General features: G+C 39.5%; 4 protein-coding genes across 4 annotated transcripts; 1 reads left to right on the top strand and 3 right to left on the bottom strand.

The window, feature by feature from the left end:
* The first annotated feature begins 2,481 nt into the window (after positions 1-2,481).
* LOC18994587 (probable galacturonosyltransferase-like 5) lies at positions 2,482-3,845 on the top strand. The gene is made up of 2 exons (XM_024152888.1): positions 2,482-2,619; positions 2,700-3,845. The coding sequence occupies exon 2, from the start codon at positions 2,718-2,720 to the stop codon at positions 3,798-3,800; it is 1,083 nt and encodes a 360-aa protein (XP_024008656.1). The 5' UTR covers positions 2,482-2,619; positions 2,700-2,717; the 3' UTR covers positions 3,801-3,845.
* A 279-nt stretch (positions 3,846-4,124) lies between these two features.
* Positions 4,125-5,132, bottom strand: LOC112084051. Its single transcript, XM_024152337.1, has one exon. It carries the CDS (start codon positions 5,130-5,132, stop codon positions 4,125-4,127), a length of 1,008 nt encoding a protein of 335 aa, XP_024008105.1.
* Positions 5,133-6,064: 932 nt separating this feature from the next.
* Positions 6,065-9,996, bottom strand: LOC18994586 (cellulose synthase-like protein D5). The gene is made up of 3 exons (XM_006418248.2): positions 9,032-9,996; positions 8,071-8,881; positions 6,065-7,957 (listed from the first exon to the last, which is right to left on the bottom strand). The coding sequence occupies exons 1-3, from the start codon at positions 9,994-9,996 to the stop codon at positions 6,164-6,166; spliced, it is 3,570 nt and encodes a 1,189-aa protein (XP_006418311.1). The 3' UTR covers positions 6,065-6,163.
* Positions 9,997-10,750: 754 nt separating this feature from the next.
* On the bottom strand, positions 10,751-13,511 carry LOC18994585 (protein MRG2). The gene is made up of 10 exons (XM_006418247.2): positions 13,186-13,511; positions 13,044-13,097; positions 12,863-12,876; positions 12,506-12,648; positions 12,214-12,269; positions 12,002-12,106; positions 11,741-11,820; positions 11,389-11,558; positions 11,193-11,277; positions 10,751-11,075 (listed from the first exon to the last, which is right to left on the bottom strand). The coding sequence occupies exons 1-10, from the start codon at positions 13,393-13,395 to the stop codon at positions 10,997-10,999; spliced, it is 996 nt and encodes a 331-aa protein (XP_006418310.1). The 5' UTR covers positions 13,396-13,511; the 3' UTR covers positions 10,751-10,996.
* Positions 13,512-13,831: the final 320 nt, after the last annotated feature.

Below are 13,831 nucleotides of genomic sequence, written 5' to 3'. Positions count from 1 at the left end.
AAGCTAGAATAAAAAATAAATTACTTTAAATGGCCTACGCTTACGTTTTTTGCATCAACTACCGGAAAAATCAAAACACTAAACCGTCATATATTCCCTAAATTTTTTTTTTTTCTTTTTTTATAAATCCTATCGGCTGATTCGGTCGCTCCGGTAGGAACGCACCGAAGTGCTATAGTGTGGATTTCTTCCTGGTTCAACGGTTCAATGGACACCATGAGCTTCGAGCGAACTCGAGTCAACGGGCCATGAGATCCATGAGATCCAAATGGGCCACCCCACTACCTGTCCCGAGTTTGAAATGCCTTCCGACTAATGTCAGGGGTAACCAGATCGCCTATTACTGGACTACCATGTAAACTGATTGGGCCTTTGGCCCAAACTTAAACTTCTCACATAATTGTGTTTTTGTTTCCAAGGAGGATCGAATTTTGGTGAAATGGTGTAACATCCCACACAACCCTTTCCTACCACTGGACCACAACGATGCGGGCATATTCCCTAAAAATTCAAATTCTGGATCTAGGAAAGATGAATATTTTACTCTGATGTAAGATTTCTCTTTAAGAAAAGGGTAGAACTAAACATTTTAGTTTTCATTTTGGTTTGAGCTAAACGGAATTTCTTATTTAAAAATAAATTTGTTTTCTAAATTCTTTCTAATTAATTTGCGTTTGTGTTTAGTTTACGTACAGCCAATACAAATAATTTTTTCTTAATATGTTAAAACGTTACGTAGAAAATTCATTTGAACAAAACAAATATACATGTATAGATATATAGAAAATACACACAAACGCAAACAAATAGTCCAATTTTTGTGTTCATGTTTCCTCAATGGTTCAAAAAGAATGCTCGTCAAATTCGGTCCGATTGAATAATTTGGTTTAGTTTCTTTAATTCGTTCCGATTCCATCCTATTTGAGAGTAGGAAATAGTAATACACAACTTTTCTATTGATAAATAAAATTACATTTTGCTTGCCAAAAAAAGAGTTACTTATCTAACGATTTTTTAATCAGAACAAAAAATAGAACTAATTAGCTTTTTAAAAGATATCTAAAACCGGACGACAAAAAAATGTAAAATTGATTCGTTCACATCAAAACGGTCTAGTTTTGGGTTGCATTGGTTAAGCAATGGGTTTGGATCGGTTATTGGGACATTATCCCAACTAGGCCATATATCAATGTGCTGTAAAGTGTCAGGAAAGGTTGCTCTCAATATTTGCCAATGTTTTTTTTTTTTAATTTTGACCAATGATTAATATGTTAAAAAAGTTTCCAACCCTATTTTTCATTAAAATATAAAGAGTACGGACTACTCCTATATGATATTTTTATTAATTGCGCTGGATTTGCGATATACACGTGACAGATGAGTATTACAGGTTATTTACTGCTGTAATGGAGATTTACATACTCTTCATCGTTTATAATAGGGTAAACGAAAGTAAAAGAAAGAAAAAGCTAAAGCTTCTCTTCATCATCCATTCATCATCCATTAGGGTAATTACGTGTTAACATTCTTGAAGCCGAGAAATTAAGATTCGATTTGGTCAGCTATGTGACTGTGTCAGTCTTAACGACGCTGTATTATAAACATTTAACAATTTAGTAATTTACTACGTCCTTAGCGGAACCTCATTTCCAAGGTCAGAATCGTCATTATAGTACACTTCTTAGTTCTACCTCTTCTTTTTTCTCGGCGGATCATTACGAATAAACCAACTTTTAATTCGTAACGTTAATCACCTTTTAACTTTTAAGCTCTTTGTAGTCACTGGTCGGCAAGCTCTTATGTTTTTTCCTGTTAAAAAATCCAAAAAATAACCCACCTTTAATATTATTTTCCTTTTTTGTCAACAAATCATTATTCAACTATCATAAATTAAAACATTGCATGTTATTTCTCTCTATCTATATTCGATTTAATATATTAAATTTTAATCTAATAAATATGATAACCAGAATATTATTTTCGGTATAATATCCCATTTTTATTTTAAAATATTAAATATTTGACGTAATATTATATTTTATATAAAACATGACATAATTAGTGTTTATTTAATAAAAATCACTAATCATTTAAAATGTGAAATCATTACTGATAATAAATAATTTAACTGATTATATTCAGTTATCATAATTTAAAATATGAATTTCACTTCTCTTAGTGCCTTTGTCTCTCTTAGAATTTATTGTGTAAGGATTTCTTTTTTAATATAAAAAACTGAAATACCATATTAAAAATAAATCTAAAATTGGGGCAAAAATTATATACTAATGTTTTATTTTGAAAGATTGAATCTTTATTATTTACCACAGTATCATGATTTTTATTTTAAAATATGAAATCATTAATTAAATTATTGATGATCAAAATATGAAATGTTAATATAAAAAAACAATAAACTCTCACTGTCTTCCTCGTCTCGTCTTCTTCTTCTTCCTTCAACTAAAGGAGATATAGAGCACGAGCTACGCGCAGGATATAAGAGAAAAGAGTGCACAGTGCCTCTGCGCCCGTTTCAATTTCTCGTTGGATTCTTTCACCTTTCTCCTCTTTCTCCACTTGGAAATTTTTTCTGGTTGCTGTTTCATTAAACATTTTAAGGTTTCGTTTCTTCTGCATTTTTTCGCCTAAGCTCTGCTCGCTTCTCTTCAGTCTTTCAATTCTGTTAATTTTGATTCCAGTTTGCAGACAGAGAAGGTATGCTTTGGATTACAGAATTTTCCTGCTTCTTCTCCGCTGCTTTAGCGATGATTCTCCTTTCTCCTTCGCTTCAATCATTTTCTCCGGCGGCGGCTATCCGATCGTCGCATCTCGACGCCTACTTTAGACCATTACCGTCCGATCACTCCTTGCGCAATTTCTCCTTCAGAGAATCTCCGATATTCCGCAATGCCGACGGATGCCGATTCTCCGGCGGTGATTCCGGCGTCTGCAACCCTTCGCTCGTCCACGTGGCTATCACTCTCGACGTCGAATACCTTCGCGGCTCGATCGCCGCCGTCAATTCCATCATCCAACACTCAGTCTGTCCAGAGAGCGTCTTCTTCCATTTCCTCGTCTCCGATACAAACCTCGAGACTCTGATTCGATCGACTTTCCCCAAACTCAACCTCAAGATTTACTATTTTGCCCCTGAGACCGTCCAGCCTCTCATCTCATCCTCCGTGAGACAAGCCCTAGAGCAGCCGCTAAATTACGCCAGGAATTACCTAGCCGATCTGCTCGAGCCATGCGTCGATCGAGTCATCTACCTTGACTCGGATCTCGCCGTCATTGACGACATCGCCAAGCTCTGGAAAACGGTACTGGGTCCGAGAACAATCGGAGCTCCGGAATACTGCCACGCGAATTTCACGAGGTACTTCACCGGAGCTTTCTGGTCCGATAAGCGGTATAACGGGACCTTCGAGGGAAGAAACCCTTGCTACTTCAATACCGGAGTGATGGTGATTGATCTGAGGAAATGGAGACGATTCGGGTACACAAAGACAATCGAGAAATGGATGGAGATTCAGAAAATGGAGAGGATTTACGAACTGGGTTCTCTTCCTCCCTATCTTCTGGTGTTCGCCGGTCACGTAGCTCCGATTTCGCATCGGTGGAACCAACACGGACTCGGCGGAGATAATGTTAGAGGTAGTTGCCGGGATTTGCATGCTGGTCCGGTGAGTTTGCTTCACTGGTCAGGTAGTGGTAAGCCATGGTTAAGACTCGATTCCAAGCTTCCATGTCCTTTGGACACACTGTGGCAACCTTATGACTTGTATAAACACTCCCATTGACGCCGATTCGAGTTCACCGTTAAAAAATTCTGTTCAGTTGCATAGACTTTGTTCGATAGAAAAGCTTGAATTTTTGTGTGTCGTTCGAACCCTTATAGAATTGAAACATAGATTAAGAATTAATAAAAGCAACTTCTTTTATTAGCTTTAGAAAAATTACTCAAAAACTAAAGCCTTTCTTAATCTCTCCCTCTTAACTCATAAGTGTTTGCAACAACTCTGCAACTCTTTATATAGAGAATGGATTAACTAACTCCTAATTCCAATAGATAAACAAATTTCTTTTTAGATAACTTCTAAATTTCTTTTTCTAATCCTAACTTTCTAGAAACACACTTTGATTAGGATTAGGAAACTTTCCAAATACCAAACATGGTCTCCTTCACAGCTTTTTTCAAAGTCGTTTGGCTTCACCCTTTTTTCATTCAGATACACCACCTCGTGCATCATGAGTCGTTCAGCTTCATGTGTGTCATCAACGTCGTCGTCTTCCTGAGTCTCTTGAAGTTTGAGAAGTCTGTCAGGACAATTAGAAGCGTAATGCCCTGTTTTGTCGCATCGATAACATGTTATCTCTGACAGATCTCTGGCTCCATTGAATCGTCCACGACCTCGTCCTCTGCTATAGAAGCGTCCTCCTCGACCTCTGCCTCTATTCTCTCCACTGTAGTCACGATTTTCCTGAGGTTCCATGTTTACGTACATGAGCTTGCTTTGATCATCTTGCGTTTCTTCTTCTTCTTCTTCTCGAATACGTTCTTCGTAGGCTTTTAGTCTTCCGACTATGTCTTCGAAGCTTGTGGTGTTCAAGTTTAACACCTGCTCAAGTGAAGCTACCATGTGTATATATTTCTTTCTCGGAAGACTTTTGAGAAACTTCTTGACAATCTTCGGTTCCTCAATAGTCGTTCCTAAAGCAGCCGACCTTGAGCAGATTTCAGACAATTTTCCACTAAAATCATCTATCGTCTCTGTGTCCTTCATCTTGAGTTTGTCAAACTCGGCCATAAGAGTCTGCAACCTTGCCTCTCGCACCCTTTCTGCTCCTACATGTCTTGATTTGATTGCATCCCATACCCTTTTCGCCGTGTCTAACTTTCCTACCTGTAGAATGAGCGTCTCGGGTACTGATTGAAAGATCAGGGCCATAGCAACATCGTTCTTCTCACCATCGGCCGCCTCTGTTTCAACAGTCTCCCAGACCTTGTGTACTCTGAGCAAAACCCTCATCCGCATGGCCCATACGGTATAGTTGGTTGAGTTTAACATAGGGCAATGGATTGAGGAAGTATTCAGTGCTTTTGTACGAGTACTAGGAACGATATCCCCCATATCTTGAGCAACAACCTGAAGCTCTGATACCAATTATAGAATTGAAACTTAGATCAAGAATTAATAAAAGCAACTTATTTTATTAGCTTTAGAAAAATTACTCAAAAACTAAAGCCTCTCTTAATCTCTCTCTCTCAACTCATAAGTGTTTGCAACAACTCTGCAACTCTTTATATAGAGAATGGATTAACTAACTCCTAATTCCAATAGATAAACAAATTTCCTTTTAGATAACTTCTAAATTTCTTTTTCTAATCCTAACTTTCTAGAAACACACTTTGATTAGGATTAGGAAACTTGCACTTCAAGATTCTTTCAAACTTATTCCAACAAACCCAACCCATATAAATTAGGAATCTTTTTCTTCATTGTTCGAGTTTGTGTGGGGTTGGGTTTTCTCTCTATAGCCCATGTGAAGTTTTTCCAATTTCTGGCCTTTTCTTTGGCACCCAAAAGATAGCAGCTTCATGATTCGAATTTGGTAAATAAATGGTAAATCGTTATGTGAACTAAATTTTGGGTTTCTTGATTAGTTAATACTTTATACTGCATTGTTGGTGGAGAATTGTAATAGTGGCAGTGGTAGGGCACATTTCTTAGACCTTATTGGACCTGATGCATTGTGGAACACCATGAACACACTGATTCAGTGAGTGTTACTGAGTAACTCTAAAAGGATCTCGAATCTTTTCCTAGTTCTGCATTGTATACGACACGTCTTGGTCAGTTTTTGTTGTTTTAAAGAATCATCAGCTTGCCACTCACTTTCTCAAAGACTCTAAGTCCAGAAATCACAATCTCATCTTAAGTCCGGTTTTGTTTACTTTTTTAAAAAATGACTATCACCGAGAACTAAACCGAAGAAACAGTAGCGGAGTTTCATTGGCCCAGACCGATCGTTTTTTCAATTACGAAACTGGGCCTAGTTACTTAAAATAAAACTGTATTTAATAAAATCTGATTACAAACATGAAGCCAGAGAAAGAAGAACTTTCATGCCTTGTACCACAAACAAAAGAAAAAACCCTAAATCAAGGGAACTGAAACTGAGAAAAGTCTTGTTTCCCAGCAGGAGGGTTAATATAAACCCAAAGCAAAGAGACAATAATAGACAACAAACCTGACCACACAAACACAATCGTTGGCACTTTGCCTCTTCTTCCCATCAGTCCTTTAGCAAAGGGATAGAGATGACACAGCACCCAGAAGCTGAAGAAAACTCCTCCGACAAGCTTACTCCACTCCGGAAACGGACTGTACAGAGTCCTCGCAAGCCCAACAGCAATCGCAATCATGTTCACCATCATGATCGTTAGCGGAGGAACCATCAAAAAGCTCCATTTCACAACGTACAGATCCGCAAACTCGTCGTCTCCATCCTCAGGTGTAGCTGACTTGGAAGTCAAAGTAAATGAGATATCAACTCCTGCAATTACTTTGAGTAGACCCTGAAGAACAGCTGCAGGATGTGCGCTTGTTCCACCTATTACCCAAAACTGCTCGTTTCTCCACCAGTCATGGAGAGTGATCCCTGACCATTTGACCTCAAGGAGTGATAACATGCAGAGGGTGAGTGTTATCGAGAGGAGGAAGATCAGAAACGTTATGTCGAGTGATTGGACTATGAACTGTCCCGAGAAGAGCGAAACCGCGGGAAGAATGCAGTAGACGATGAGGAAAAGCGACGTGAATGGATACATTCCGACGTTGAAGTAAGCTACTCGCTGCAAGAACTTCATCCTTCGGGTTGCGAAAACCGCGTTGTTCCTTGAGAAAAAGATCTCGACGGATCCCGTTGCCCATCTCAGAACCTGGTGAAGCCTATCCGTGAGATTGATCGGAGCTGTTCCCCGGAATGCATCACGTTTCGTGACGCAATAGATTGATCTCCATCCTCTGTTATGCATTCGATACCCTGTAACCACATCTTCAGTCACTGATCCGTAGATCCATCCAACTCTTTTGCCCCACTCGGTTTTGTCCTCGTAGAAGCAAGAAATCACACTGATTGCTTCAGCTACTGTTGCTGCATCGAGCGGTTCTCGTGGCACAGCAAGTGATCCAGGTGGTCTACTGTTCTTGCCTTTTCCTTGCAGGTCCTGTAAGAGTCTCCCTTGGTATTCAGCAACCGGGATCGAAGCAACGAAAGAGTTTGAGTTACCGAATCTCTTTGGGAGAAGCAGAGATTCGATATCTCCATCATCATCATCATTCTCTTCTCCGTTGTTGTATTCTCCTCCATTTATAGGCAGTGAGATCTCATCGTCTTTCTTCATCGTAGCTTTTGGTTTCCTTAGAGACAGCTTCACCTTTCTTCTTCCAAGCCAGCCATGATGCTCGGTTGCTCGCGGCGGGCTAAAACCGTAAAGAGCTGTTCTCCGGAAGATGCAGCCAGTTCCAACATACATTGGACCTTGAAGTCCATCCAAAGCTCTCATACTAACATCGAAGAAGACAGTGTTGTGGTTTGCATAACGATCATTTGGGTCGATACCTTCAAACCTCTGAGGGAACTGAACATAGCAGATTCTATCACCACCTCTGTCAAGCATGAAGCACATTCCTTCTCTCAAAGCCATGGAGTTGTAGATGTAATGGTCACAATCAAGATTGAGGATGAATGGGCCATTAGACATGATTGCGCTGGTTCTGACCAAAGCATTCATGGCTCCTGCTTTCTTGTTGTGATCATAACCCGGCCGCTTCTCTCTCGACACATAGACTAGCATAGGTAGTCTGATGTCAACTTCTGTTGTATCAATCAGGTTCTCAGAATCTGTTTCAGCTCCATAAACTGGTTCTGCGTTTGGAGGAGCCAACATTGCCTGCAGCAAACCACAGAGTATATTAGAACACAATTTTTAACACAAACCTCATAAAAACATGAAACCATTTAAACAGCGATTAGCCAAAAATCTTGTCAGAAGAATGTTGTTACCTGGATGATTCCAGCATGATCTCCTCGAGAGTTATCGGTTTCTCCAGAGGACCAAGTCCCTGGCCAGTGAGATCCATCAGACATCCAAGTGGCCTTTTGAATTTTGACAGTTTCTTCAGGATTGTTTCCCATCATCGTCTCCATCTGTTTCTTCTTAGCCCTTAGCTCTTCGTGCACGTTATAAGCATCAGACCTTCTCCTTATCGCCTCAGGCAATGAGTTGATTCTCACCTTGAACTCATCATATTCTCTCTTCACTCTCCTCCTTTCCCTCACGAAATCCAGCCTCACTTTGTTCTTGAGAAAGTTACGCTTCTGTCCAAAGTAAGCCTCGGGGTTTCTTGGCTCTATATTGTGTTTCCTGCAAAACGGCACCCATGTGCTAGCGAAGCTAGCCGTTTCAGCTAAGGCCTCGAATGTTAGCAAAGATCCTCCGTCGTCAGATAAGTAGCAAGCGAGTTTCTCCACTGGATAATCAACGGCTAGGATGGAGAGGATGGTGTTGGCAGTGACCAGAGGCGGTTCTTTCTCAGGGTCTGCAGTTGAGACAAACACATCGATACCCGGAAGATCAGATCTTCCTTTTGGATTTCTGAGGTTTGGAGATTCAAAGCGTTCTTTGAGAACATTCAAATCGGTTATTCTGTTGACCGGACAAAGTTTTGGAAGCTGATCCAAAAGCCAAGACAAGGCAAACCAAAGCTCACAGACCGTTGACATCCCCCACAACCACATTGCCTCTCGATTTGGGTGGCGAATCCTCCATGTCAAGAACAATCCAAGAGCCACCAAACGCAATGCAATGAGTAATCTGTTTCATCACACACAAGAAAAATCAAAACTTTAGCAAAATTCAAATGGTATGAACAAACACAGACACGATTCCATCCGCATAATTGAGAAAACATCAAAAAGGACATATCATCAAACAAAAAGAAACTAAATTGGAAACAATTATTACCTGTAAGGACTGATAATTGCAGCAGAGACGCTGACTTTCCTAGTGAGAGGTCTCTTGCTTCTCTCTCCAAACTCTGGTGGCTGTTCATACCCGTTACCATTATTACCACCCGACCCGATTCCATACCCATCTTTAGGCCACACAGCGTTTCCATACCCATAAGTTCCTTTCGTCTCAAACAACCACCGAGTGTGATCGAAGTCCCCAGCTTGGTTCTGGGCCTTAAAAGACTTCACAACAGAGAGCCTCTTGTCAAGCTTTGAATCAGCCATCTGAGGAAGCGGTTTCGCCTCATCTTCATCCTCTTCCTCGGTGTCCTGATCATCGTTGATGTCTCTGTATGGCTCTTTACATCCAGGACATTTTCCTCCACCACTTGTGATGCAATCAAAGTAACAGTCTCTACAGATTTTGAAACCACACTCACATCTCCCATGAACAACCTTCTCGTCACAACCTTTCAACCAACAGATCTGACCCGACTTCTTCCCCGAATCAGCTCGATCCATAGAGCAATCGATGACATGCCCACGAGTCACCGACTTGAACCCACCCGTGAAAATCGTCCCGGAGAGAAAATTCCTGTTCCGTGAATTCCCTTTCTGCAGTATCTCATCTTCTTCACCCATACTACTTTCGTGCGAAGCGAAGACCGTCTGGTGATCCGGCGTAGGTGGAATATGAACAGTGTAGCTCACAACGCACTCGGAGTTGGTATCAGCCGTCAGATCTTCCACCGACATTGAACAGTATCTTCCTTCGCCGCTAGATCTCCGATTCCCGCCGCTAAGGGAGTTGCGACGCGGGCCTCTTGAGCTCAGAGGAGAGTTTAGGTTGTTGGAGACGGAGGCGCGTGGGATAGGACTCGTCAATCCAAGGCTTCTGTCGCCGGATCCTTTACATGGTGTCACCGTTATAGTCACCGGAGACGGTGACGGAGAAGAACAAGCTGCAGATTTCACCATTTTCGGTTCACAGCAGCTGTGAACCTCAGAATTATGAGAGGAAAAAAAATCAAAGATCCAGATGGAAAAGAGTGGATCTCAAACGGATATCAGAGACTTAAAAGAAGAGATTTTGAAATCAGAAGAAGCTGAAGCTACTTGGAAGCAGAGCATTTTAGTTTCAAAATTGGAGAGAGAGAGAGAGATGGATATAAAGGAGAAAGGGGTTGCTATAAACGGTCGAGAGATCTGAACCGTTGAGGGCTTCACGTCGCAACTGTGAGATCGGACGGTGACTATCTAACGTAAACGGTAAGTTTGAAACATCCTGTGGGCCCATAGAGATCTATAAAGGAGAAAAGTCAAATAAACTGAAAAGAAGAGGGTTTATTTCTCCCTTTTTGTAACGGTCAAATAAATTTATATTGGAGCTGAATAAAAATATTATATGATTTGCACATCGCATGTGATTTGATAATTTTGAACTCATTGATGCACATTTTGTAAGATTCTACTCGAGTATATAATCATCCCTGCCTTCAAATACAATGGTAATTATTTTTCGACACGATGGAAATTTAAATATAACTTAATACACATACGTTATATATTTTAAAGTATTTAAAAAATACTCGTTTATGTGATAAAACATCAAAAGATTTCAGTCCATACTTTAGTATTAGCTTATGCATATCAGCTATATTGTAGAGATTGCTTAGTTAATTGTTTAAATTTTTTTAGGAATGTTTTTATCAGTAATTTCAGAAAGCCGCTGTATAAAATTGAGATGCTATTGTGATTATAAACAATTAGAAACGATAAGTCACTCTACAACAAATTTAAAAATTAATAGAAGTTATTCTGCTATTGTGATAACGATGTTAATCATTATCATAACCCAGACCGAACCCTACACTTAGACTTAAATAATTAGCTCTCATCACATTACATGCTACACACAGAGTGTATATTCACTACACATACTTACAACAATAACACATCATCATATAGAAATGGGATCCTAATCTTCTTTCTTCTCCATTTCTTCCACTGCTTTGTATGCTGATACAAATAACGAACTCTGATTTTTCCTCAAAAACCTGAGTATCATTTGTTTATCTTTCTTCATTAGTATTTTCACAAGTACAAAAGTGAGCAAAACCCACAATTTAAGAACGAATTCTTTAAGAAATTAAGTAGGAGACAAGAAAATAAACCTGAGAATATCAACGAAATTGTCCTGCAATTCTTTCAATGTCTCTTCTGCCATTTTCACATGGACAAGCAACTCCGGCAATTTCACTGCAAAACTCAATAATTAGGGATTTGTAACAAATAAAGCCACACGATAAAGGCAGAAAACAGATTATTCAGCATATAAAACGGTGTTTAGGTTACAAAGAAAGGCCTTACCAAAGAGACGTAACAAATGCTCTGCTCCGTACACAGTTGAGGGAGAAACACCCGCTGATATGGTTTCCTCATATTGCTTCCGTTCATTGTTGTAAAGTAACATCACCGGTAAAGCATTGTCAAAGTAGCAACGTAAGCCTTTCAGAATTTCCTCTACTGAATCAGTTACCCTATATAGATTCACCAAAGAAAGCATAATACGTCACAAGCCTGGAATTACTCTTCTCAGTCGATTAACGATGGAGCATATATGGATGACTTGTGCTCTCTAAGTATTTGAGATTAGCAACAAGGAGTTTAGCAAGTGTTAACTGTTTGAAATGACATTTAACAAAAGCAACAAAGAGCTTACCTGCCAGGTTTCTTCATTTTGCTGTCAATATACTTCTTCAAGATGCCATCCACATTTGGAGAGCGCGGAAGTTGCACAAGCTACTCACACAATGCCCAAAGAGACTATGATCAGTTCTTTAATATAAGGACCTAAGAAAAGCACATGACATTTACAACAAACATATTCATGCGGCTGCAAGAAAAGGAAACTAAGAAAACGGGGTGATAGAAAAAATTCGAGTGTTCTTCATTTAGATATTAGCACAGTGATTAAGACTACCTTCTGCATCTGAGTAACAAATTCACAATCGTCAGTTAGTTGCTTCCTTAACGCTGGTGGGATATGGAAAGTTAAAACGTTGTCGGAGGGAACCACATTCTTCTCCTGTATTCAACAAACAATAAGATTTAATTAAAACTCTCTCATGATCAGAAAACAGTGAAGTAAAACTGGATATAGGGAAGCTAAAAGATAAAGCAAAGACTATTCACCAATGGAGAGATTACTGTATCAACAGAATCTTGCTTCCGCTTTCTTCCTCTAGCAACTGCAAAAAAATAAGAAAGTGTTGGAAAAAATATTAGCTGAAGCAATATTATCAAGTCAGTCAAATCAAGATAAATGCAGTCACGGAAAATGTAAACATGGTCTCATTATACCAATATTAACACAATAACACCAGATGATGCGTATGCCTAGTTTGATCTGTAAAGCATGCAATACGAAAAGAGAATCCCTGAAACAGACTTTGAATATCCACAAAAAAAGCGGCAAGAACCTCACCATTAGGGCTTCTAGGTTTCATCTTTGATACTTTCCAAGCCATGGAACTCTTAACTCCTTGCTTCATTCCGAGTTTCCGCTGTTTCTCAATATTCTCCTCTGTATGTTTCAACACACAATCGAAACCTATCCATTCATCCCAACTGTCAAAACAACACCGTGGAAAAAACTATCAATGTATAAAAAGAGATACACTAATCAGATGCAGAATTTATCAATAAAAATTGACATCTTGGTGAATTTCGATTTAACAATCAGGCGAATCACTTCCCTTAACTATATATAAACAATTTACCAACACCAGAATGATTTCAGACCGCTGAATGTAACTATATGTTGTCGGAAAGCTCTACTAACCTTTTATTCCAACCCTGCCAAAAAAAAAAAAAAAAAAAAAAGCTACATCTTCAAAAAATACAATACATTTGTTGGTGTCCGTTATTTTCTTTCTTTTATAAACAAATCACTAACTGTCGTTCTGTATTTGTTCCTAAAAACTTTGGTTCTGCAAACAAATATCAAACATAATCTTACTTACAATGTAATGCACCAAATACTTCCATTCATTATCTTGATATGCAACTTTGAGAATCTGGAAAAAAAAAGGGAATAATTTTCAGACTTAGCAGAGAACAACACTCGAATTCAAAAGTATACAAGATGGCTCCGGAAAGTATGACCTTGGCTTCGTAGAAGCAATCACTGTGCTTGGCTAAAATGATCTCGCCTTCTTCAAATTGGCTCAACTCCGAAGTAAGAGGAGTAGGAGGAGGCAAGTCGCCTCCGTCGCAATCGGTGTTGGACTCTGTATCAGAGTCAGAGTCCCGTCGTGTTGTAGGATCCGTCTCGGTGGCGGAATCATCTTTCACAGCGGCGCTAGGGCTTCCCATCAAAAAGGTGGAGAATGGTGGACGAAATAGTGAACGGAGTAAGAAAAGCGACTAAGTATAATGGGAAGACAAACTCAATCTCAGATTGGTCAAAACTCGACGGGGCTTTGTCGAAATGTTCCGGGAAATTTTTTGGGATTTTTTCTGTCGACGGGGAAAAGAAGAATTAAAAAAAAAACGGACAATGAACAAGGACATGGGCTTTTATATATCGCACTTTAAGCCCATTAAAATGCTTTTCAAAGCAGGCCTCTGTTAGCACTTTGCTATTTACTTGGGGAACAAAGCAATACTGTAATTAAGTTTTTAATAAGACCGACGATACAGAAAATGACAGAAACACCCCTGACGTGGAAAAGTCTACATAAGGTCGGTCGTTGAAGGGCAGTTTCGTAGTTTCAGCATTAACCAGAAGTATTCTTGTCCATTAAGTCTC

This window comes from Eutrema salsugineum, unplaced genomic scaffold, assembly GCF_000478725.1.
Source record: "Eutrema salsugineum unplaced genomic scaffold, Eutsalg1_0 scaffold_5, whole genome shotgun sequence".
Classification (NCBI taxonomy): Eukaryota; Viridiplantae; Streptophyta; class Magnoliopsida; order Brassicales; family Brassicaceae; genus Eutrema; species Eutrema salsugineum.
This window is presented reverse-complemented; position numbering and strand designations above follow the sequence as displayed.